This window comes from Penicillium waksmanii (assembly GCF_028829765.1).
Source record: "Penicillium waksmanii strain IBT 27052 chromosome Unknown utg000001l:1.0-4852451.0:1.0-4856178.0, whole genome shotgun sequence".
Classification (NCBI taxonomy): domain Eukaryota; kingdom Fungi; phylum Ascomycota; class Eurotiomycetes; order Eurotiales; family Aspergillaceae; genus Penicillium; species Penicillium waksmanii.
The window spans coordinates 4,668,534-4,694,189 of record NW_026643248.1 but is presented as its reverse complement, the minus strand read 5'-3'; the positions used below and the strand labels follow the sequence as shown (position 1 = coordinate 4,694,189).

The window sequence follows — 25,656 nt, the reverse complement described above, 5'->3', positions numbered from 1 at the left end:
AACAACCGACCTGCCTACCCATTTTCAACCTATACTCACCGGGTTTTGTTCACAATAACTCACCTGCCCTACCGGTTCGATAGCATGTCGATTCGTCAGTCCTTCGTCTGCTATCTGGTGTTGCCGCCAGCGAGGCAGTCAGCTACTTCGGGCGTTAATATGAGAAGTACTCTCGGTAAATCGCTACTCAGGGAAGAGGTTCACGAAACTACATCGAGAATGGACACGTGGGGGGTCCGGTGTCACAGAGGGATGGGTTATTGCTTTTGGGGAGAGGATATGACGACAACAACAAGAAGAAGAAATCGTTAAGGACATAGTCGTATGGGCTAGAGGGGTTTTTGGCAGCTGGTTCAGCTTTTCCTCTCGAAAATGAGACTATGACAAAATGTATGCAGTGGAAAGATCAAATAGCGTATAGGTGCCCTCTAGGCTTGATACCTCCGGGCGTAATGAATTGTGTGTGTGTGTATCTAGACACGGCCGGCGACGACTCTCACCTCCCCGTGGTGCCGGCTGGGAACCTGTGAATACCTTGCCTGGATGGTATTCGCAGAGCTAAGAAGAGTCACCACCGGCCAGCACTGTCCGCTGGCTAGGGCTAGGGCTGGAGCGAGAGCTCAGGGGTCAGAGGCCGTGACCCCACGCACAGGCGACAAGGGAACACTTTGAAAACCACCCGACACACGACCGCGAAACAGATCCTACAATCAGTGGACACTAGGGTCGTGGGATAGGACACCCTTGGGGTGCTCTCGGGCTGCTCTGTTGAAAGGAGGATATCGCTGGGTCTGAGGACACAGAAACGACATAGTCATAACAAAAACGCGAACGATACGGCACGACCCAGCATGCTTGAACCCACACAGAGAACGACGAGGTACTTTGGTTAGTAGGAGGAACAACACTGTGTTGCTTGGCTGTTCTGGGTACAGAGAGGATACAAGTGGGCGAACTCCTGCGAGACACGGTCGGCCTTGTTAGAGAGATCTTGCAAGGTAGCGCGAAACAGATTTGACAATCTGTGGGGCGCAGCATATAATGGAAGCGACGGAAGACTGGGTGGGCGGACCGCAGATACGACACTTTCTATATGGCTCGAGAGGACGGACGCGCGTGTCGGTCTACTGAGAGAATAGGATTCTGAAGATGGCTATCGAGGATGGAGTCTTTAGGGCGGCTATGGAAGTAGGCTTAAGGTGCAAACTGGTATTGACTTGCGGAACCGGCTGTGCCCCGCGAAGGATGCGGAAAAGGATCGAAGGGGACGTAAGGTGGAGGGTCTATGTAGGTAGACATGCTGCCACCTCCACAATGTATTATTAGGCTTGCTTAGCTTAGGAATACAAATCAGTACTTGCAACGTTGCAGAGACGGATCAATGCGCATGTGGACAAGCCAGAGAGACCGTGGAGCACTTCCTCTTTCGATGTCAGCGGTGGACCACACACCGGACGGAAATGCTGCAATGTACACTCACTAACCGAGCCAACATATCATTTTTCCTAGGCGGAAAATCGCCTTTGGATGACCAGAACTGGAAGCCGAATTTGGAAGCAGTGCGAGCCACAATACGGTTTGCAATCGCCACGGGCCGACTCGACGCCGCTTAACCGTGTCGACCAACACAGATTAACCCTACCCCACCCCAACCCCAATCTAACCCCCACCAACTACCTTGTGCCAGAGACGGTAGACGCGCTTCAATTGCCGAGGATAGGATGTTGAACACTTGGAGAAGCGCCTTCAAGCAAGTCTACTAACTCAACACTAACCCACAAGGACCCGCTAAGATATTGACATCTGAGATGACATACACTGAAAGGAATCTTATATGGGCTCTAAGGAGGCACAGCATTAGCTAAGGCATGTAAATTTAGATCAGTGATAGTTGCCCTTTCGGTTCAGCCGCCGGGCGTTAATAAATTGTGTGTGTGTGTGTGTGTGTGTGTGTGTGTGTGTGTGTATCTAGACACTATTGGGAATAAGTTCCAGTACAATGAGTAATATAACACAGTGAATAGCCTAACGCAGGTAGCTGTACTGTTTCCCCGGGTGGAAAAAACTGATTGCATCTCAAAATCTATATTTCTAGTTCAACTGCCACTTCTACTCGAAATTTCCGTGGAGGTTCTGGACGAAGAACCCTGAATCAAGGCATGGCAACGTAGGCAGCGTAGTGTGCGGCGACTCCACGAAGTGCTGAGTGTAAGGAAGAGGTTCCAAGCGGGGCCATATCGACAGCCGGAAGAGGGCTGTCTGCACCGCAGAGCATACTTGGAAGATGATGTCGAGAATCTGCTTGCGCACACGAGACAGATTCCCCATCGCTGTCTCTAATCGTGGCAGGAAGAAAAGGTGCTCACTCATCAACTCATCACTGAGAGAGTCAAATCTTGAAAGACGAAATTCCACCCAGTAGACTTTCTCCGGTAGCAAGAAGGCAGAAAAGTATACAAAAATATCCTCCGCCTTGGTAGACGGAGACAGAGGATCCGGACCTGTCCACGGAAAGCTTTGTTGGGTTTCAAAATTCGGATAAAAAACACATTCGACCAAAGATAGCCCGTGAATCTCTGAGCTGGAGACCCCTGATAAGTTGAATGAAGTTTGCTTCAATCCGCGGCGGTCGGTAGCAAGACAGGGGGCACAGCGGGTACGTTAGAGGACTCCTGCCAAGCTGCGTGGATGTCATCATCAGAAACAAAGTCTGCATGGCGGTAAGTATGCGTTTTGAGAGATGTGAAATGGACTTTACCAACCAATTTGGGCCAGATGGTTCATTTACTCGGAAGTCGAGAGTTCAAGGAATTGGAGAGAACAGCACTGGATCATTGGTATTAGATCGACGAACTTGCGGGTTAGAAAGGGAGCGAGCAATAGGCCAATTTAACCTTCTTATCAGAGCCAGACATCGTACTAATCAAAGGTCCATCGATACTTCTATTTGAGCAAGGTATGGGTAGTCACAAGTTCAACGGGAATTAACTCTCGACTGCATCGACGTCTCAACGGTCATGCCCGTTGAGAGTAAGAAAAGATCATCTCGCGTCCTCGCTTTCATACATTTTCACCAATGTTTGTTCATCACTCAGAGATAATTTTCTTAGTCAGAATTCCGGTCACACGTCCGTAATATCGACATGATTCCATTCTAAACAGCGTGGGCTGCGCACCCACGGTCCCAGAGTACCAGGGCCTGCTCATTACAACGCTGCTGTAGAAGACCATTTTCGGCTTTTAGTTCGTCATTTGACAGCCGAAGTTGACGTCGCTCGCGTTGCAGTCGAATTTTCTCGGCAGATTTGACAACATAACATTGCCAGAGACATAGGAATAGATCGAGTAGGTCGAGAGTTGGCCGAGAGATGGAAGAGCCCATCCGAAAAATCTGCTTGGCCTCAGTTGGCAAAAGGCTGGCAGCGCCGGTAGTGTTCTATTACATGTCAATTAGGCTCCCATGTTGCTACTGGGAAGTTTCTGATCTTGAACTCGATACTTTCACGCCCCGAAGGTTTTTGGAATATGCCATGCAGGTTGGCGGTAGTGTCATCCCCAGAGTGTTTGGGGCGCTGCCGCTGTCTTTTAATTGGTCGCTCGGTCGATGAAGAGCGATCTGGTGCGTCCATTTTCTTTATGTACGAAGTGAGCTGCATGGGCTGGGAGAAGAGAATCTTCAGAGGTTTCTTATATGCTATCATGACAGAAGGCACGCGAAGCCCAACATGTTCTCCACACCCGCAATTATCAGCTTCTTACCCGGAATGGAGCTCTATAACGACGCATGTTTCAATCTAAGCCCGTTTGCCATATCGCATAGATGAGGATCAACAACAGGGTCGTTCATGAATTGATGCAGAGAGAAACATTCTGTGGCATTATTTATACTTGATTACTGTCGAGCTATCAACGCCGCGTCCTATGACGGTTGGCATTATTCTCAATCCATCAAGTTCCTGGCCTTCCACCATCCCATTCCACACCTCCGCCGGCCTTTCAATGCAGTTTGTATCGCCCTGCCGTACAAGTCTTTTGCTGATTTTTGAGGAATCCACCGATTCTCCATTTTAATGATGAGACTGTACTTGTACTTCGACGGCTGCGGAGATCATTGACCCGCTTCTGGATTGCCTGCCGAATTGGACCCTCCTCGGCAAAATAAAGCGATGCCCACAAACTGGTAAGCCTCATTCTCGGGTCCTGCAGCAGCATTTCAACGACCACCAAGTGTCCGCTTTTAACTGCAAGCAACAAAGGATCCTCGAACCAACGATTCTGATGGTTGGGATCAACTTTGGGATGGCGCAGTAAAACTCGCACCATCTCCGAGTCGCCCGCCCGGGCGGCGAGACACAGGGCGGTGTCTTGGACGGTAACAGTGCTCTGGTTAATTGCCAGAGCCTCGCCCTGCCGGACCAAGAGCTTTACCGCTTCCAAGCGGCCGTTTTCCACCGCTCGACAGAGGGGCGGATCTGCCAACTCGGTCGCATTGATCTCTAAGCCTCCCTTGTTCAAGAGCATCGCCATCGCATGAGTGCTGCCTTTCGCGGCCGCCGCGGAGAAAGGAGAGACGCCTGTCACACAGAGATTTGGGTCGATGCCAGGTATCTCGAGAAGCCCCCGCAGAGCGACAGTGTCACTCCTTGCGACCGCGTGGTGCAGCGAAGTGGAAGGCGATTGGGTCTGACCACGACCACCCACAAAGTTGATATCAATGCCACCCGCCTTTAACAGCCTCTCGGTCATGTCATCGCGCGATAAGAACGTCGACAACCAGAGCGGAGTGTTGCCGTCTTTGTATCGACAGTTTATGTCGGCGCACGGGTGGCTCAACAGCAATTCCACCACTGCCAGACGCCGACATCGAACAGCGAGGTGGAGTGGAGTGTCCCCATTGTGATCCTGAGCATCCAAGGCCAGCTCCTTCTGCGTCAGAAGTAGCTTGACAGCGTCTGCGGATCCATGGGCTACTGCTTGGTGGAGCGGCAGCTAGCTGTTATCAGTGGTCTGAATACCGGCGGATGGCCTGTGGAAAGAGAGCGAGTGTCTAGCTTCCTGTGGGCCTACAAAAATCCACTTTATGGACGGCCGGCCGATGCGCCATGCCCATGCGCGGGGTGACTTGCCAAAGTCATCTGTAGTGAGAGGATCGCTGCCGCTGGAGAGGAGCAGACGCGCCAGGTCCGTTTTGCCCCACCAGACCGCGAGATGGAGTGCCGTTCGTCCTCGCCTGTGCGGGAGGTCAATTTGCAACCTTGGGACCTGCAGCAAGCTCTGTACCACAGAAGAAGTTCCGTATGTGACAGCATACCATAGCGCGCTTTCTTGCGCCTGGTTTTGGGGGTTGATATCCAGCGTGGGGCTTTCCAGCAGGAGCTGCAATACGTCATGGGATGAGTACTTGAGAGCTCTCATCAGCGGGGTCTTCCCTCGAAAGAACGCGTTGACGTCTGCCCTGCGACATAGGAGTCTTTCGGCGAGGTCAATATCGTTGCTCATGGCAGCGAGGCCGAGTAAATTGCTCTTTGACATTCAACGTTGATTGCAAGTATGACTGGCTGTAGCCTAGTTTGGAGATTTCGACATGATCTCGCAAGAGCAAATATCTCGCTGCTCTCGAGATATGCTGCAACTCTGTATAGGATTGAATTCGGTAGACCTCGCAGATGGGGCTGCCTCTAGTTTAGTATGTAGTTGCCAACATAAAGGATATCCGTTACGAACCATAATGAATATTGGGGTGGCGAGCAAGGATAGGGCAATATGATTGCGCGTAGGGTTATGACGGTCTCGTGAAAAGAGCGGCTAGGCGAGTTTATATCGTACGTCATGCCGCTACATGGCAATCATCGTATCGAATCCATCAAGGTAGCTCCTAGTACAAGAATGCGTCGCGAAGAATGAAAGTCCCTTAAAGCGAATTGTAATAGCAGCACTGCCGATACCCCCAGGATCACATTCCTAATTCCTAGGAGAGCCAAGTTCCGGGGAGCTCCCCCAGGGATTTCCCAGGCACTGCCTCCACGCCACTGGGGCCGGTGCTTGAAGCAATGCACTCTGGATGCAATGAGACAACAGTGGAGTGTTCAATGTGAGTCTTGGTCCTAATTTCTACCCTCAGTCTTATTTGGGTGGCTGTGACGGTTCATTATTATTCTGTTTTGAAAGCAACTAGTCGAGGTTCTATCCAAATGGGCTTAAACGGCTATACATCCCCTTCGTCCGCTATACGAAGCACCCCCAACACCCCTAACATGAATCGCCCTCGCCCATATAGGTCCTATCATTTTATCTGACGGAAGTTTGTCCCATCTGACTTTCCTATAATTTCGAAAGCCAAGAATCCTTGCATTTGTAGTTTTGCAAGGTACAATTCAGTCAATCATTGAATCAGTCACTTTGACTCGTCTTGGTGGCCGACGCTCAGTGACCTCACAGATGTATCCCCGGGCGCTAAGTGATACCGAAATCTTATTGAGCCAAGACTGCAACTGACTGTATTGCAGGGCAAAACCTTTCTCCCAGTCCTGAGCAGTATGGTATATGATGGCCCACAAGTCACCCTCATCCTCAGGAAGCATTGCAGTGGCTCAAGCTAAGTAAGCGCCTTCGAACAAGACATTGTTTCCTCCTTGGGCTTCCAGGGTTTCTTGTGACGGCACCAGGATCGTATGTCCCTTTCCAGTATCACGCTATTATCCATAGGAGCATATGTTGCTCTAGGAGCGGCGGAATGGCTCCTGGGACCCACTATGCCAGGTGTCAGGGGTGCGGTTGCTTGGGGTTTACCACTAGGCTAACAGGCCAAAAAGGCACAATGTTTGGTCAGCGACCAAATACCCAAGCTACTATATAAGTTCGATCTCTGACACCTGGAAATTTCATGGGTCTGCAAAATAAACAGCAAGCGCCTCAGTCGTGCGGGCACCCGGGAGAGACTTCTCACCTCCCTGCTGTAATATACCCGCTTCCACTCTCAGGTTCAGTGGAGAGTAAGGACGAGCCTGAGCGCCTTCTACCAATCCTACGACCCTCTTATATGATTGGTTCGATGTTAATCCTTTCTCCACTTTGGAGTAGCACGGTCTTCCTTGGGGGGGGGGGGGCTACGTTGATAGTGACTACAATTGGGAGAAGGTCACCAGGACACATGTACATGCCGGCACCACGAAGGCAAACACCTACGACGTCAATTCATTTGTGAGTGCTACTACATCGACCTCGTCTACATCTTTCTCTCATGGAATTGAGCGTGTGTTAATGGCTGTCTCTTTTGTTCCCGTGGTTACCATGGTGCACCGTTGGTCTGATCTGGAGGCAGCTGGGTTTACAGGTGGGTCTAACAGTGCCAAATATACTGGGACTGAGACTGGATCTGGCACTGCTATCTCTGAGGCTACGGGAAATGCTGCGGATAAACTCCGTAGCAGGGTGTCTACTTGGGATGGATTTTGTGCGATTTTCGGGGGCTCGGCTGCTGCGATGGCGCCGGGCATGGCTTTGCTTATCTAGTAATATATCTTCGGTAATGCCAAACTCCGATAGAAAGTACCATCACATGGGCAGGGACGCGAATGGGGGCGGCTCAGCGGCGGCTCGCTGTTCAAGTCACGGATTGGGGGGGGGGGACCCATGCACGCTATGTAGCAAACGCTATGCGGATACCGCTAGGGTTCGCTAGGGCATATCGATTCCTTTTCTTCCTAATTAGATTTATTTTTCGCTCAGGACATTCAGGAAATTGAGCGGGAACGGCCTCCACCCAATCATCACATAGACCTCGGATTTTCCAGGATCCACATGATATATTATTGGCCCGGTAACAATAGCGCCAATCATACTAGAACGATCTCAATCTTTTGTGATATATCTCAATACCAATTTGAAACATTTTGACGACCAATTGAGATACCAGAGCTTACTAGTATACTATGAATCGAAACAATACCCTCGGAAAAATACGATCTTATGTTCTAATATTCCTATGTTGAACAAGCTCGGGAACAGTTGTAGCATATAACGACACAAATTCCGCCCTTATCAACCTTCTGCAATTCGGTTCATCCATTTTCCTTCTTCCAATATGGACTTAAACAGTGATCTCTGTCAAGTTCATCGTATGGAAGTACGAAATGGAGTCCGAAGCGATGTACACTTCTCGAATATGCCCTGTACAGTCGTCTTGTACTAAGAAATCCGTCCCGTTGTAGGTGACAGGGTCCCCTGCCTTCAATGGTCTATATTAAACGTTTAGCACACTCTCAGAAATAAGATCTAACGGCCTCATCAAATCAACTAACGTCGGAAAGGTCTTGAAATCTGCTCCAAGAATCCCATGCATAATCCATCGAGCAGCAATTGTGTGCTCAGCTGCCACGGTTCGAATAGGTTGAAAATAATACTCGTCCCAACCGGCTCGCGATCTTGTGATGAAGTCCTTCAACCCTGTTCTGTTTGTCACATGGGTCGCTGTGCTGCCTTTGCCAGTTCTCGAGGGAAAACGGTCGACGTGGAGCTCCACGTTGGGATGAAAAATATCGTCAATAAGTGACAGATTGCCCGCCCACATGGCGGTGTATTTGTGCAGGAGGGCGTCATGGAATTCCTTGGTAGTAATATCATCTCTGCAGCAGGCAAAGCCAGCAGCGGTAGGAAAGGAGCTAAACAAGGAACACAAAGTAGCCTTGCAAAGAATGGAGTTGATTTTCATTGTGACGATTAGGCAAAAATACGTGGCCCGATCAGTTTGGGTGAAGAGCGATCGAAATGGGAGAAAGAGTGTAGGTTTGTCAATGTTTTTGCACTGGAATTATGTATTCTTTTATAGCTGATTCAGTGGAGCATCGTTGAAGTAGATTTTCTCAGCCAGCGAGCACTTTTCGGAAATCTCGGGCTTGTGACCCAATGTTGGAAAGGAGAGAAAATGAAATCCAAGATGTGATGGGATGCCTATAAGAAAATGGCGTTGCCAGAAGCGATTTTAAAGTTCAAAATGCAGGCGGCGCAGAAATTTTCTATTTTGGGTTTAGTGACTTGATTAATGCTACAAGACGGGACCTATGATGGGGTGGGCCTACAATGTAAGCGGAACAAGATTCTGCCCCGCCCTCGTATTTCCTGCAGCTCGCGCAATCCATTGCCAACATTTATAGTCAGAATGAGCCCTACATTAGGAACGTACCATCTGATTGCCCTTGTAATAGCCAATAAACCCACAAGTTGTGATAAGCTTGGGTTGAGCTACCAATAATTTTGAAGGGTTATCGCTTCAGACATCAACTAGCATCAATTTCCGGTGCAACTCCCTTGAATCAACACGCATAGCCGAAATTCCGATTTCTGTTACTGAACAGCCTGCGGTGTGCTATTCTGCTCAGGGTACATATTGAATTTTCATTGAACCCAAAACGATTATGGTCCGTACCGAGGGTCGATCGACTGCATGCTTGACTTGTTTGAGACGAAAGAAAGGGGTATGTGCTCGCTTTTTTGATGGCTCGTCACAAAATGACGGCTTTACCTTGTCAGTGACAGAACTGATAGACCTCACCCAGTGCGACCGGCAAAAGCCTTCTTGTGGACAATGCCGTAAATCATGCGTACTTTGTCTGGGCTATCAAAGGTCTTACGAGTTCCGTAATGTCACCGCGGAAGATATCTCCGAGTCCCGTGCGTCTCTTAGTTTGAAGGCATCGAAGGAGAATGGAGAGCTTCAATATGTCTATCAGAGAGAATTAATCCGATCTGTTCATATTGCAAATATGCTGAGCAGATTTTGGGAAACTTATCTCCCAGGTGGGCGGCAATTGGACCCTCAACTGGGTGGTCGTGCCACTTGGGGGGATAGTCGAACCTATGGCAAATGCGGCATCACAGACCGGTGTCTTGAGCAAAGCTACCGCAGCTTTGTGTCTCGCGGTCGTTAACTTACAAGAGAACGATGATTGGATAAGGGAAAACAGTCTCCGTTTTTATACAGAAGCGCTTCGTGACATGACTGTAGCCCTCAGCCGACCGGGTAGAGATCGTGGGGTCGGCCTCATGAGTGCAATACGAATTTTCAGTATTTATGAGGTGAGATTCTCCCAAAAGCTTTCAAGTATCTCGTAACCCCTCCGTCGCTGACATACACTAGGCCTTTTTCATTGAAACAGACCGCCAGCCCCCAACCGCGCAGAGTCTTGGCTGGATGACACATATCGTAGGCGAGATATCACTGCTTCTCTCGAATGGCCCGGCTTTCTATGCGACAGGTCTGGCCCACCAAGTGTTTGTTGATGATAGATTGTTCTTGGTTAGTCATGATAGCAGCGCCCCACTACTGCCATTTTTAGAGGTTTAGCTGATGTAGATTTTCGTCCAGATCTCTCTAGCTCTCAAGAATCGAAAAACCTCGTTTCTTACTGAAAGGACATGGGCGACATTACCATGGAGCGTTTTTGCCAAAACACCACGTGACCACATTCTTGACATATTGGCCCAAGTCCCGACGGCATTCCATGAATTCGATGAATATCACAAAATTATTGATAGTGATCCAGTGTTGGCAGAAATGAAACTTCAAAGTATTCTACAATACTGCCTTCGGTTAAACGATAAGCTTGCTTGGTGGCGTGCGGAAAATTCTGTTCTCGTACAGTCTTGGGTCCAAGTTGAGCCACTTTGGGATATGAGTATGGGGAGAGCACTATTAGATCCATCCGAAATCTCTATGCTGCACTTAATGAGCTTGCACTGGGCCACATCCACTCTTATCTGCGATACTCTAAGCAAAATGCTCGGAGAAGATGAACTCAGGCTGTGTAGCCTGAGCCCAGAAGCATCCTGCGGCAAATTGATTGTTGCACTCTCAAATCTCCTTCATCCTCACATTGGGTTATTCCGAATCCACTTAATCACAGTTCCCTTGAGTATTGTCATGGTTCAACTTCAAGATCCGGCTATGAAGTTGCATACCATTCGTAATGAGACACGTTTGCTAGCTCACTGTTTAGCACATCCAGGATGCGTGAACATATCCAAATTCTTTTCCAAGCTTGCGGACTCGCTCCAGTTTAAGGTCCGCCTTGGATATATCTAAGGTGTTGTTCCAAAGTATGGAAGTGAGCGGTTCTGATCATTTACTAAAGATTCAGCCTCTTACTCTTTTATTTTTAGATTTAGCATCTATATTCGGTCTGATAGGAGTATATGGTGATCAAAATTTAGAAGAGCCAAATTAAGCATGCTAAGGGCTCCCTCAAATTAGTCTGATCCGATTTCTATACAAAACAAATGTCAACATCAGCCCATGTTACTACGTTTTGTAGTGTAGATTATGGTAAAAGAAATGCCAGTCTGCACGTTCTGTCTTGTAACCTACTGGTTTCCTGACGACGCCGTATCTGGCGTTCTTTGTTGAAATGGTTTGTGGCCGTTGGGTATGAACCCCTAACCATGAGTGACTATGCTAATGTATTTCCTTTCCAAGGAGATAATGAGGCAGCGCAAGAAACCAGTCGACAACTATTATGTAAGCTACACCATACTGAGAACAATACCAGCACAAGCCCCGCAACAAAGAGTAGTCTACGTCCTGGTGGATTGCCCGAAGCTGTGGGAATTACGACGAGGCTTGTGGAAGAAAGCTAGCGATGTGTTCAATAGCGTGTGGTCTACTAGAATGATGACTGCGTCACAGCTTTGTACAGAAAGAAGAGATATATCATCAATTATTCTTCAACTTGGACAACAACTTTAACCCTTCCAACTGCTCGTCTCCGCTGTCACACGCGAGTCTGAAGGGCTGATCCTTCTTAATTAATTTGGACACGCAATCACATTTCATCTAATTCCGGCTCCTTGTTTTTCATTAATGGAGTCTCGATTTTCCTCACTCGAGGCTGCATATTAAATCTAATATCAACTCGATCGGCTTGAACCTGGAAATGACAGCGTCTCAATATAAAGTTCTTCTATCCGTGATAATTTGAACAATGATTTGCTTTGACAGGAAAGGGGGAAATTTTTTTGGGGAGGGGGCTTACTGCAGCCTCGCTCAAAGTAGCCAAGGTTTCCTCCCATCTATGCGTGCTTTTGCTTTCTTCGGGCAGGTCCGAGGCTGAAGGCGAGGATTCAAAATCATCAGGGTATGAGGCAGCAACCGAGACTGAGGGAGTTCCCCTCGTAGTAACAGATTGGGGTAGTCCGTGATAGCAAACCCTTGACGAATGACTGATCCAGAAAATACAATTAGGTCGGGTGAATCGCGATCGAATGGCAGCAGCAAAGGACATGGTTACGGGAATGTTGTAATTGAAGTGACTAAAAGAATTAATAGATTTTTGCTTGGATGATCTGGTATCAAGCTTGATGCATCTAATGATCGCGATTCTGAGTAGATGATGGCATTAAATCCCTGTTGGTCAGCTGATTGTAAGGTGAGTATCAGTCATTATGAGGTCAATTTCTTTACCCGCCTGTGGGTTCTTGGCGGGTTCCCGCTTGATTAATTGATTGACTGATTGATCCCTCACACTTTTTGCGCCTGACGGCTGCATGTAGTCCCCTAGCAATTATGTATTGAATGCAACCCCCATATTACATTATCGCCCCGCTTGGTGGTTTCTATATCCTTATTTCACGGTCTAGTCATGCTGTGCTCTCCCCAAGGAGAGCCAAGTTCCGGGGAGCTCCCCCAGGTATTCCGAGGCACTGCCTCCATGCCACATTAGGGCCGGTGCTTGAAGCAATATACTCCGGATGCAAGGAGACTACAGTGGAGTGTTCAATGTGAGTCTTGGTCCTAATTCCTACCCCTAGTCTTATTTGAGTGGCTGTGGGAGTTCATTTATGTTGTAGTTCAGAGGTATGAATTGACTTATTATTTCAGAGCGAATACGTGAGGCTATATATACATTGAGAAGATCAATTTGATTGGAAATCAATTTGATATTTCGTACAGATCTCTTGGGAACTAATTCCAATGGTGCGGCTTCGTTCCTGATCTGCACCAGCCTCATATCACAACACATGCAGTTAGCAAAGCGCCACATATGGCCAGATACAAGCTATGGTGCAGCTTGGGACTGTTTCGCACAGCCCACATCTCACAAAAGAGTTCCTTGAATAGTGAGTGAGTTCCGTAGAACAATTGTCTCTGCCATGGGCCTCCACTTTGCGTATGACAATACCCACATCAATCTCCTGGGAACTAAGTGGACACGGGAAGGCGGGTACTACAAGGAAATGTGAGCCAATTAGTGCCGTGAGTGGCCCACATGCGCACAGGCCTTCGGTTAAATGATTGGTTAATATTTGGCCATGGCTCCCAGGAGCCTGTGGGTCGTCAATATTAATGCTATCATTGAATACTACTAATATAATGATATCTGCCAAGGGAATATGAGCCAATCGGTGCCATGAATAAACGACATACGCCACATAGCCTCAGCAGAAATGATTGGTTCGAATTTGGCTATGAGCTCCTACAGTGGCGTTGCAAAAGTTTGAAACCCCCCCCTATTATTCTGCCGCTTTTTCTGCCGCACCAAAACCTCGCAAGCCCGCGCAAAATAAAAACCTTATGTAATGCAATTGCTAATAACTAGTATACCAGCCATCATTTTCAATAACTTGCTGTACGCGATGTGGCATGGTAATAGCTAAATTCTCCAGTATGTCTATATCAATCATAGACCACGCTTGCTGTGCTACACCAATAATAAACTGGATAGTATCGTCGTTATTTGGCATTTGTCGAATCTCAGGGTGTAAATCATACACCTTTGCTTTCAACAACGGCCATAAATTTTCAATTGGACTGAGATCTGGGGAATATGGAGGCCATTTCATGATCTCGTAGTCCTGATCAGCTATCCAATCACGTACAACGTGTGCAGTATGAACTGAAGCACGGTCTTGTTGAAAAACAGCACCTTCAACTCCGTTCAACAAAGTTGGGAGTATACGCTGGTATAATTCTAGAATAACAAACCGATTAACCCCTCCATTAGGAGAATTTGAATCTCCAAAGAGCGGAATAAGCCCAGATCGACGGCCTGTTCCTGAGAAAGCAGCCCAAAACATCTGCTTTACAGCCTTGTGACATGAGACTTCTTGGACATCTCGTTCCGCAATTTGGCGGTTTCGTGGTGTAAAAGTCCACTCTCGCCGTCCTCCCTTTCCTCTTTCAATCGTAGTTTCATCGGACCAGAAGATTCTTTTCCACTTTTCAGAGTCATAATCCCGGACTCGATGTGCCCAAGCGAGTCGCTGACGCGCCTGTTGATCGGTTAACTCAGGTCGTTGAAGTTGAAGCCATTTCCTCTTATTCTCACTTTGGAGGAGTCGCCAAACAGTTGTTCGATCAACTTTAAAGTTAACCACAGCTAGTAGAGCCTCATATTTAACTCGTGGGTTCTCTGAAATTGCTTGAAGTAACCTCAATCGATCTGTTTCATCAAGCTTTTTTGGTGTACCAGAACGTGCTAATGTAGCTTGAGTTGGGCCTCGTATAGAAGCTCGAGCAATTGTAGTTTTAATAGTTCCAATTGGAATATAAGGGTAGCGTGAATAGATCTCTGAATAGGACCATCCAATAGCTTTCAATTCAACAATTCGAACACGCTCATGTGGTGCTAATTGACAGCGGCGTGAGCGTTGTGCAACATTTGAATGCTGTGACGGTGTATCATATTGATTTTGCGCTATTTGCAGTGCAGTACGACGAATTGGTGGCATTCTAAAGGCTCAAATAGCTCAGTACAGCGCGTGGAATGTGTATAATATGCTATATACACGCGTCTCGCGTGGTGGAATAGGGGGCGGTGTACTAATATGGTGGGCGGTAGGGGAAGGCGGTCGCCGGGGGGGGGTTTCAAACTTTTGCAACGCCACTGTAGGAGCCTGGGGCTACCATTATACCTGCCATCATTGGATAGCGCTGATACAATGATATCCACAACGTGCCCATGTCTCCACTCTTATGAGCCCGAGATAGAAATGACATTACACGCTGACCGTTATCGTAAGATTCAGGTGTAGCTTGTGCGGATATATTCGAAATACAACATTGTGAGTGGACAAGATCAAACTCTATCGGTACTATTTATGGAGGAACTTCAGACCCTTGATGCTCTCGAGTCATGTTTGCTCATACTGGCCTCCGCGCTTATTATTATTTGATGAACTGAGGGGGTGGTCAAATACCACTAGGACCCTTCAGATTAGGCTTATTCATCGTTCACCCAATTCGTCCTAGTATGGTTTCACGACAAGCCATAGTTCAATTAGAACAAGAGACCCCTGAGATCGCTCAATCGATCTCAACACCTTCAATCAATCATCCGATGGTTACTATTGGACATGTTCAGTGCTAGCCAGTACATCAGTTCCTCATCCTGACAGCTGATTTTGTAGACAATCCGGCAGTTCAACTTCCGGTACCCTCGCTCGCCAGAGCGAATCAAGAGCCTGCATTTCGCATTTCTGGACCTTTCGTCCGACTGTTATCTTAATCTACTCGTATTGTTTAGCGGGGGCAGGGGTTATAGGGTGTTCACACAATCTTGGCCCCTCCGGATAGACCTTTCACAAATGGACTCAATACGATTTCTGGGGATTTGATTCTATTTTACCCTTGCTGCCGTCGACGTTGGACTCGAAACCGGACTCGAAACCGGAGATGAACTACTCCGGAGACCTAACTTTGCATTGCCCGAAAAGCCGATTTCTGCTATCTCCTAGTCACATATGTCACCAACACCGAGAACACGACGCTAGACTATGAAGGGCATAACTAGGTTGAAACTAGGACCTGGAGGAAGTGTAAGTATCCATCCTGCGAACAATCTTGGCCTGAGTTATACAATAGGCAGATTTGCCCGGGAGACTAGTCGGAGCCCCCGTCAGTATACAGATCGTCGGTCGGCGTCCGAATGAAGAGTATCTCCTGGGATTTACGTGGGCCTGTGACAATGCTCTGATATCGGCCAAGAACATTCCCAATGGCTGTGGAATGTAAGTTCCATCCCATACTGGGAGGCAAAAACACAGAATGAAAGGATTACTACAACCCCTTCTCCCCAATCTCACAAACAGCAATTCCCAGGACCCATTCGGAGCTCAGAATCTCTTCTGCTGTAATCCTCAGGCCCGGGTCAGGATGCAACATGGCATAAATAACATTCCGACAGTTCTGTTGCGTTATGAACTATTAGATATTATGTTCATGCTGAGCGTGTGGAATCTGGCGCGATCGGATCTGTAACTTACATTTTCCAGAGCCTGTATAGGGCCATATCCATTCTGCATCAAACGGCAATGGAGATATTCAGTATAGGATTTGTCAGGATCCACTGTCCGGGTGGTGCGCCACGGAAGTCGGCCAGACTGTAGGATCATGTAGATCATGCCGCATGCCCATATATCACCTGCCCTAACATCATACATATCTTGGTGGGTATAGCCTTGACGGACAGAGTCACGGCGACCGGAAAACCTCTCTGGAGGAAGATAAGGAGTACTCAACTCCGACACACTTCTTCGTACACACAGGAGCAACTTAGAATTAAATTCTCGGGAGTTGCCAGGGCTTGGTCCAGACTGAGGGGAAGTAGAATCTTCACGACGTGAGAATGCGACCAATTCCCGCACTGCATCTTCATTTCCCCCAAAGCCACCCACCTTCACCGCACCTCGGGTAGTGAGTAGTACATGTTCTGGCCTTAAATCCCCATAGGAAATCCCGTGTTCGTGTAGGAAGCCGATTGCACGCAATATCTGGACATTCAAGCAGTTTATTTCCTCAAGGGACAGGCCATCGTTGGCCCTCGCTTCTTGTTGCAGAAAAGCGTGCAAGTTCCCACCAGTACAGTAAGGCATGACAAGACAAATATTTCCTTGCTTATTGTAAAGAATATCGAGGATGGAGACAATATTTGGATGAGAGAGGGGTGGCCTTCTACTTCTGCCTCGTGGGAGGTTGGGCACCCGGCCCAAGTTGGCTTTGGTATGATGAAATACTCTGACTGCGTAGAGTTCCCTGATTGTTGACTTCGGCATAGAAGCACGCCTTAATTTCGTCAGCATGAACCCTTTCCGGGGTTGTGTCGGCGATAGGATTGGCTGGGAAACTGGTGCTTTCTTTTCGAAAAGTTGCACGGTGCTAGTATTGTTGTAATAGAGGACTTTGGTGAATACCCCATACTCCCCTGTGAATGATGTCTGCTCCAATTGGGTGATCGCTGTGGGGATCCTCTGGGCCTGAGCCGAGTCATCTCGATCAGAACGCTTATCCGTTGATCTTGAGGCAGTTTTCTGCCTTGTAAGCCCTTGATTTGAGATATTTGCTCCCGGCTGAGAACGACCTTCACAATCCTGCGACGTTGACCAACCCCACTCGGAAAATACATTTGTCAGGTTGTCAACAATAGGAAGACTTCGGAAATCATGCTTGTCTCTAACATCATCCCTTATCTTGCGATGATAATGGGTCGATACAGAGCGGTCTGGCGATGGGACGTGCTCGAAGGGAGAATGTAGATGAGGACTTTGAGAGTTCCCTGTCTCTTGCATAGTCTGTTATAGGAAGAGACGAATAATTATCGCCAGAGAGTCGAATTACCGCGTCTTCAGGCCAGGCAAAATGAGGCTGGGATCACGTGCATACGTGTATCTCTGTCTCTTGGTCTACTTGTATCTTAGACAATACACATATCACAGCATACAATCAACTCCCCTCAATATTATGAACATTGAAGCATCACTTAATAAACCAACAGGTTATGAGCCCGGCACCGCTCACCTCAAATTGGAGACTCTACTCCCTGCTCCTAAGTTTTTCCCCGTTAAGTGATAGCTTCATCTGTTGACCAAACTGGAACTACTCATTTAGTACATCAACAAGAAGACATTTTCTCACGACCAGGAGAAAATTGATTGTGCGAAATCATCTCAAGATTTGGATCAATCGTCACACCGCTACGAATATTCCTCAGGCCAATCATAGTCTACGGGTTTGCTTTACAACAGATGACGGCTGCAGACGTGCCACACCGCTACAGACGTATCACATTGCCCAGCCAAGAGGAAATAATCTACCATCTGTGGCAGGATGGGATTCCATTTACCCCTCAATACCCTGATGCTCTCGAACAAGGTCGATCCGCCTTTTCTTCAGATTTATGGCAAGAAGACAAGGGTCGTACAAAGGGCATAACTGGTCTGACGAAGAGCTCAACTTGGTGTGCTATCTTCGATGCATCCGTCATTGGCGCTTCACACAGATCCAAAAGGCGAAGTTTCCATTACTTTCCCAACACTCAGTCGGCCGGGCCTATAGGAGACTACCTCCAGAAGAGCGCACACACCGGGCACTAGCTGCCGTACCTGTCAATATAAGGCCCCGACATATCACAGAAAGCTACGTTTCAAGTCAATTTCAGCCAGCATTCTCCAATACAGTACCAAGGCATAGCTATTACAGCTCAGCAAACAACGAGATTGGAGATACACCATTGGGCACGAATGGTGACAACCCAAATCGCTACAACCTCCGGCCAAACAGACCCTCAATCTTTGCAGAACGAAAGCCACGTTATATAGTGGACCGTGACCGTTTCCCTCATTTCTTTGAATCATATCGCAGTTCTCTAAAGCCAAACGAGCTACCAGACAGTGAATACATCCCTCCATCACATACACCTACTCCAAGCTCGTCGGAGTGCTCTCTTTCCATCAGCTCCAGTCCTCCCAGCGAGATATCAAGCTTGGAGCTGTTTGGTCTTGAGGCACGGTCTCCCGAGCCATCAAACCATACGCCTTCTGTTCTCTCAGTTTGCTCAAGTGGCTCGTCGAGCGCTGAATTCTTTAGCACCGAAGAGCCCTGAACACCATCACGATGGATTCGAACAAGTTTGAACAGCTAGGCTTGAGCTCATTCTATCACGCCATACCAACTCTCGATAATGCCAACGACTGGTCGCAGTGGAACCAGAAAGTCAAGGAGTTTCTCCGAATATCTCCTGTGTCCAAGGATGAGTCCATCCCACCTCTGGAAGAGGAGGAAGCGCAGCAATGGTCTCACCGCCAGACATTCTACTCGGCAATGATCGCAGCAAAGCTGACCCACAATGCGGCTCAGCGAATAAACGCTTTCGATATCACCCGAGTCCATTCACTGATTAAAGCGGTAAAAGAAAACTTCAAGCCAGAAGGTTCAGGAACATATGTGAATCTTCAGAGGAGGTACATGTCACTTACCCGGGCAAGATGTGGGAGTGCACAAGCCCTCGGGGCCGAGATCAGGAAGATCCATGCCGAGAAACTCTTACTCGACCCCGCATGTGTCACCTCTGAGATCGAACGAACCTTCTTTTTCCTCCATGCATTAGGCCCGGAATATGAGAGCTTTCGCGACCATATCTTCAGACAAATGGACATAGTCAATGACAGAGACGAGGACGGAAATATCACCAAAGCAGCTCCTACATTTGACTACATCGAAAATAAGGCCATTGAGGAGGAGCATAGGAAGGATCAGCTGGGCGACCAGCCCACAGATACGAATGCGCTTCCTGCCTTCACACTGAGCCATAAGCCTCGAGACAGGAAAGTCATACCGTCTCCAGATGGGAAAACATGCCGAGTCGAGATGAACAACGTTCCTTTCTGTGCCTTCTGCCGAAAACCCTATCATAGAGAGTCACACTGCTTCAAAAAGGATCGTAGCCTGAAGGATCAAGAAAAGGAGAGAATGACGCGCAGGCCAAGACCCAAAGAAGCGCACACCGGTGTTCGCAATTCATCAAAGCGGCGACCTAGTACGGATCATGAAGACGACGATTCAGAAGGACCGAGAGACCCCAAAAGACCGACGTTTGTGGCGACACAGGCCTCAAAACAAGATATCAACGCGGCTTTCAGCGCCGAAATTGAAGGAAACATTGCCACATTTGACTTCTTTCCCAGTATGATGGCCACAAAGTCCGCCTCGATCAACGACGCCTGGATTGTGGACAGCGGATGTGCTCAGCACGTTTGCAACAATGCCACAAGATTCGTCAAGATGGACAAATATGATGGTCCACCGTTACGCAGTGTCGATACCTCGACGGCTCCTTCTGGCATAGGAATAGCAAATGTCCTATGCAATGTCCGAGGGAGGAAGAAATGGCTTGTCCTAAATGACGTTCTGTTCGTCCCGACTGCACATGCGAATCTCATATCCGTGTTGCAGCTTCTCAATCGGGGGGGCAAAGATTGATTTCTCGAGCAAAGGCGCCATCATTCGGAACAAATCAGATGGGAGAAATCTGTTCACTGCAAGCGAATACCATGGAGTCTATGCACTTGATTTATGGGCAAAACTTGTTTTTCCGGCCTATCATATCAGCCCGCAGTCGGCACTCTGGCACCATAGGCTCGCTCACCTAGGCGGTGCGAACATACAACGATTGAAAAAGCAAGCCCACGGCATTAAAGACAATGCGCCACGCGAACCTTGCAACCCTTGTCTTCAGGGAAGAATGGTCGAAGTCCCACATCGCCGTTCAGAAGTGTGCAAAAGAGCCAAATACGCCATGGAGCTCCTGCATATCGATGTTGCAGGACCGTTTGAGGAGGGCCTCGACGGCAGCCGTTACTGGCTCACCATTGTTGATGACTTTACTGGATGGATTGAGATTGTCCCTATACCACGACGACAAGGATACGTCATTGAGTCCTTGCGGCATTTTCTCGACCACAATGAGCGCCCTGAACGCAAATGCAGGCGAATCCGCCTTGACCGGATTCCGGAGCAAGTGGGAGAAGATATGAAATTTACTCTCTTCTCAAGGGCAATACGAGCCGAGGTCACGGGTGTCGACCAGCACCAGCAAAATGGGGTAGCAGAAAGAACCCACAAGACAATTTACGATCGAGTTGGACCAACGCTCGCGCATGCAAAGTTGCCAACAAAATTCTGGCCAGAGATTGCGCGAACGGCGGCATACCTCTCCAATCGATCACCATCATCTAAACGCAATATGACTCCGTACCATGCCTGGTATGGTGACAAACCTGACCTATCACGGCTGAGAGTTATAGGATCCAAGGGACAGTATCTAATTCCCCCTAAACAAAGAAAGAAGCTGACGGGACCAAGAACAAGGCCATGTCTACTATTGGGATACGAAGGCAATATGAACTATCGCATCCTACTAGAAGACGGCAGAATCATTGGTACGCCAAACGCAGAATTTTATGAAGTCCTTGAAACTCCCTCCACGCAGACCATACAAGACGTGGGAGCCAAACAGCAGAGCTTTCCTGTGGCAACGGCTGCTGCCGCAGGGGGAGTGAGACGGTGGGGCAAATAAATCACCCGTCGGCCAGTATGCGACATGCATCCGTGCCAGCCTCGGGACGTCAAATATCCCTGGCACCACAAGAACAGACACAGCCTGGATCATGGGACGACATAGTGCAAGTGCATCTGCCTCAGTCGAGTAGTAATGATAACTCGCAGCCCGCCGTTGCTGGCCGAGGAGCCATCACCTTTTCGCCTCCACGGAGTGAAGATACCTTTGGACCCTTATCACCTGCTTCACAGGATTCCGTCCTCAGGATTGAATCACCACCGGGTAGCGACCAGCAACAAGGCGATGCACAGCAAGGGCGAATCCCAGATTGGCTAGATTATTCCGAGCTTCAGGAGGGTGGTGCAAAACACATAGTGCAAAAAGACTCACTGGAACGCCACCCTGAACTCAAGCTCCGTGACACACAAAATTTTCAAGACACATCCGGTTATGACCAAGAAGAACTCGCATTGATGAATATCCCCGACAAGAACGTTATTCCAACCTTTTTGACTATAGCGGCGGAAGAGATAGAACCCTTCGAACCAAAGTCCCTTCGAGAGGCCAAAAATGATCCACGCTGGCTCGAGTGGGAAAAAGGAATGATCGAAGAGATACAATCACTCAAACAAAACAAAACCTGGGAAGCGGTCGATCCTCCCAAGGATCGCCGAGTCCTGAGCGGAAAATGGATCTTCAAACTCAAACGAGGATCCAGCGGAGAAATCGTCCGCCACAAATGCAGATGGGTAGTTAGAGGTTTCACCCAGGAAGAAGGTGTCGATTATGATCAGACATTTGCTTCCGTAGTCAAACCAATGAGCTACAAAGCCCTGTTCGCAATTGCCGCTGCTCTGGATCTCGAGATCGAACAAATGGACGTCAAAACAGCGTTCCTATACGGCGAGATAGACCATGAGATCTATGTTGAACAACCTCATCACATCACAGACGGCACATCGAGGGTCTGCAAGCTTCGCAAGGCACTCTACGGCCTGAAGCAAGCACCTCGTATCTGGTATCAGACGCTGACCAATTTCCTTCGGGATCTTGGCTTTGAGCCCATCAACGCCGATCTCAGTATCTTTGTTCGGAGTGGCATGTACATTGCAGTGTACGTCGATGACCTCTTGATCATCGGACCCAGCATTGCAGAGATAAAAAAGATCAAACGAAGCCTCAGAAATCGTTTTCATATGACAGACCTTGGCCCGTGCAGCTACTATCTCGGCATGACCATCCGACGAGATCGGCAGAACAGAATTCTCTATCTCAGCCAAGAGGCTTACGTGCGCAAAGTCCTTCAGCAATTCGAGATGCTGGACTGTGCCCCTATCAGCACGCCGATCGACACTTCACCCCTGCCAGAGAACGATCCTGAATACATCTGCCCGTCGAATATTAAGAACGAATACCAGCGCTTGATCGGATCGCTGATGTATGTCATGCTTGGAACCAGAGGTGATATCGCATACGCTGTCTCAGCGGCAAGCAGGCACTTAACGAATCCTGGCCCACAACACATGAAGCTCGCGCGCCGAATCCTTCGATACCTGAAAGGCACCAAATCTCTCAGCCTCGCATATAAAGGCCAGCTCCAGATGCTCCGTGGCTTCACGGATGCAGATTGGGCCGGCTGTCGCCAGACAAGGCGCTCGACAGCAGGATATCTTTTCAACATTGGGAGTGGAGCAATCAGCTGGCAATCAAAGCGCCAGAGTGTTGTTGCCCTGTCAACTTGCGAGGCCGAATTCATAGGCCAGACACAGGCAACCAAGGAAGCTATCTGGTTGAGAAGACTTCTTCATGAGCTAAACATGGGCCAAGGACAACGCGCAACAATCATCTGCGGCGACAACCAGGGGGCCATCGCGCTGGCCTCGAACCCTCAATTTCATTCGCGTACAAAGCATATGGACATCCAGCGAAAGTGGCAAGGAGAAGTTCAAGACGCCAGGACAGTGGAACTCAAATATATACCAACGTCAGAACAGATAGCGGATGGCTTCACAAAGCCCCTTGCGCGAGATAGATTTGAATGGTTTCGGAAAGGCCTCGGCATTGAGTAATAGCTCGGTCAGACAAGAGCCTTCCAGAATCTGGAAAACAAAGAAACGGGCATACAAGCACCCTTTCCTTCCTTTCCACCATTGGTTTTTGGGAGGTTTTAATGGGGCTTGGCAACCGTGATGAGATATCGCCAATACCCTTCTGACGAGGGTGATTAGCGAGTGGGAGTGTTGAAATATCCCGGTTGCTGAGATAATGAGGCTGGGATCACGTGCATACGTGTATCTCTGTCTCTTGGTCTACTTTGTATCTTAGACAATACACATATCACAGCATACAATCAACTCCCCTCAATATTATGAACATTGAAGCATCACTTAATAAACCAACACACCAAATAGGCCTCGCCAAAACCCGCCCACCGCCCAAGCCCGCCCGCGAAAACCCGGCCCACGGGTCGGGTTGGGTCTTAGTCAGCAAACCCGTGGGCGGGTTGTCATGTAGAAAACCCAACCCAAGACCCAAATGGGTACCCGTGATAACCCAAAAAAGCAAAAATAGTTGACTTGTCAATTTACATTAAATTATGCAGTAATTTTTGATTATCTCATTGTATCGTCTGTGTTCTCCTGGTCTACAGATGAGAATTTTTGGAACATTTATGATCGAAGAAGAAAAATAAGATTGGCTAAGTATAAAGACTAGTATACCTCATAACCTCGCAGTCGGCTCGAGGGCATTGTTACCCGTCCTGAAGATCTCTTCTGGCTTCGATCACCCAGCTGCGTTATTGGTGGTGGAAGTAGATCTGCTTCGTCGTATTCGACCCCCTCTTCCTCCACGCTATCTTCTTCCTCTTGTTCCACATCGTAACTCTGGCTGTGCATGGAGCTTCGGTCAGTCTCTGCCAGCGTACACTCCGCCTGGTATGGCTCTTCGAGCTCAAAGCTACCCTCAAAATCTTCGCTCTCTTCAATTTCTTCCTTGTCGCTGATCGGCTCAGCATCCTCTTCAATTGCCTTCAGCGCTTCATCCTCTTCAACTGCCTCTTGCTTTTCGCTCTCCATTGGTTTCTCCAGGCGGGTCAGTTGCTGTCCGTCCAGTGTGAGCTTTTCTGAGCACATATACATCATCAATTCTTGAATAGTTGCTTCGTTAAGAGAACCTCGACGATAGTGACAAATGTCTCGAGCACTGTTGAAAAGCCTCTCCACACCTGCGCCGGTGGCTGGCACCGAAAGCAAGTCTCGTGCAAGTCGAGAAAGAATAGGGAACTCGCTCTCGTGCTCCTTCCAGTAAATTCGCGGGGATACAGGAACATTCGCTATTAGAAGTCAGTCAGTCGTTCTAGCGCAGTGTGCCAGTCGCTCGTACCCTCTTTAAGATACTAGTCCACTTCATCATACTCTGTTCCTTCATCGAGCATTGATGCATCCAGGGGTTCAAGTAGCCGATCAAGCTCCGAGCTATGTAAAGTGGAAGAGCGCTGCACCGTGCGGAATAACAGCTCAGGGCTCTGCTGCTGATACTGTGTGAAACATGCTCGCAAGTATTCACAGTATCTTTTTGACGTATCTTCATGGCAAGTAGAGTACTCTCTATCATCGAAAGCACTCAGTTTATATTGTGGAGCGAGTAATGCTCCGGTGCCATAGAGAAAACCGTGATCGCGGTAGGTCTTTTCATAGTACTCTTTCAGCTTCTGCCATGCAACGAGCAAAGCGCCATACATGTCCTTCTTCCAAGGTGTTAACTTTCTTTTTAATTTTCGATTCGACCTTTCAATATGCTCCAGAAGCTTCCTGTATACGAGGAACACACTATGGATTGTAACATCTCTGGTCTTCATCAAAGCCATAGTGAACCGAAAGAACGGTTTGGTCAAATGAACCAGGTAGTCGATTTGCCTCCATTCGACATCAGTAACCTTGAACTGCGAGTATTCATGATCACAGCAGTATTTGTTGATGACATTTCTGAGCCGGCGCGCACGGCGAAGCATCAGAAACGTCGATTTCCAGCGTGTTTGAACATCATGCAACGGGAATAGCCGGGTACCACCTGATTGGAGGCACAGAAAGGCATCTCGCCGTTGTGGACTCGCGTTGACAAAAACAGCAAATGATCGAATCTACTTTTATTAGTGCTTCATACACATTGGTAGTCAATCAGAGAGAATCCGGGCTTACTTTAGTTAGAGTGTGAGCCACGTCTCTATGGTTGACCGAATCTTTCAACCTATTCGCTTGGGTGTCAGACCAAAACGTTTTTATCTCTTTGTTCCGGGGTGCTGCTTTGATATGCCCCAAAAGTTGTTTCAGGC

At 48.3% G+C, this 25,656-nt stretch overlaps 8 protein-coding genes across 8 annotated transcripts; 4 read left to right on the top strand and 4 right to left on the bottom strand.

The window, feature by feature from the left end:
• Positions 1-7,290: 7,290 nt before the first annotated feature.
• N7481_001601 (uncharacterized protein) lies at positions 7,291-7,512 on the top strand (the record flags this gene model as incomplete). Its single annotated transcript, XM_057260820.1, has 1 exon — positions 7,291-7,512. One exon carries the CDS (start codon positions 7,291-7,293, stop codon positions 7,510-7,512), a length of 222 nt encoding a protein of 73 aa, XP_057128652.1.
• A 577-nt stretch (positions 7,513-8,089) lies between these two features.
• Positions 8,090-8,710, bottom strand: N7481_001600 (uncharacterized protein; the record flags this gene model as incomplete). The annotated part of the gene is made up of 2 exons (XM_057260819.1): positions 8,090-8,237; positions 8,301-8,710. The coding sequence occupies 2 exons, from the start codon at positions 8,708-8,710 to the stop codon at positions 8,090-8,092; spliced, it is 558 nt and encodes a 185-aa protein (XP_057128651.1).
• A 4,868-nt stretch (positions 8,711-13,578) lies between these two features.
• Positions 13,579-14,721, bottom strand: N7481_001599 (uncharacterized protein; the record flags this gene model as incomplete). Its single annotated transcript, XM_057260818.1, has 1 exon — positions 13,579-14,721. One exon carries the CDS (start codon positions 14,719-14,721, stop codon positions 13,579-13,581), a length of 1,143 nt encoding a protein of 380 aa, XP_057128650.1.
• A 1,464-nt stretch (positions 14,722-16,185) lies between these two features.
• Positions 16,186-17,556, bottom strand: N7481_001598 (kinase-like domain-containing protein; the record flags this gene model as incomplete). Its single annotated transcript, XM_057260817.1, has 1 exon — positions 16,186-17,556. The coding sequence occupies one exon, from the start codon at positions 17,554-17,556 to the stop codon at positions 16,186-16,188; it is 1,371 nt and encodes a 456-aa protein (XP_057128649.1).
• Positions 17,557-18,880: 1,324 nt separating this feature from the next.
• N7481_001597 (uncharacterized protein) lies at positions 18,881-20,245 on the top strand (the record flags this gene model as incomplete). Its single annotated transcript, XM_057260816.1, has 1 exon — positions 18,881-20,245. One exon carries the CDS (start codon positions 18,881-18,883, stop codon positions 20,243-20,245), a length of 1,365 nt encoding a protein of 454 aa, XP_057128648.1.
• Positions 20,246-20,466: 221 nt separating this feature from the next.
• Positions 20,467-20,799, top strand: N7481_001596 (uncharacterized protein; the record flags this gene model as incomplete). Its single annotated transcript, XM_057260815.1, has 1 exon — positions 20,467-20,799. The coding sequence occupies one exon, from the start codon at positions 20,467-20,469 to the stop codon at positions 20,797-20,799; it is 333 nt and encodes a 110-aa protein (XP_057128647.1).
• A 559-nt stretch (positions 20,800-21,358) lies between these two features.
• N7481_001595 (uncharacterized protein) lies at positions 21,359-21,857 on the top strand (the record flags this gene model as incomplete). The annotated part of the gene is made up of 2 exons (XM_057260814.1): positions 21,359-21,817; positions 21,843-21,857. The coding sequence occupies 2 exons, from the start codon at positions 21,359-21,361 to the stop codon at positions 21,855-21,857; spliced, it is 474 nt and encodes a 157-aa protein (XP_057128646.1).
• A 2,177-nt stretch (positions 21,858-24,034) lies between these two features.
• N7481_001594 (uncharacterized protein) lies at positions 24,035-25,335 on the bottom strand (the record flags this gene model as incomplete). Its single annotated transcript, XM_057260813.1, has 2 exons — positions 24,035-24,657; positions 24,996-25,335. 2 exons carry the CDS (start codon positions 25,333-25,335, stop codon positions 24,035-24,037), a joined length of 963 nt encoding a protein of 320 aa, XP_057128645.1.
• Between the last annotated feature and the right edge of the window lie 321 nt (positions 25,336-25,656).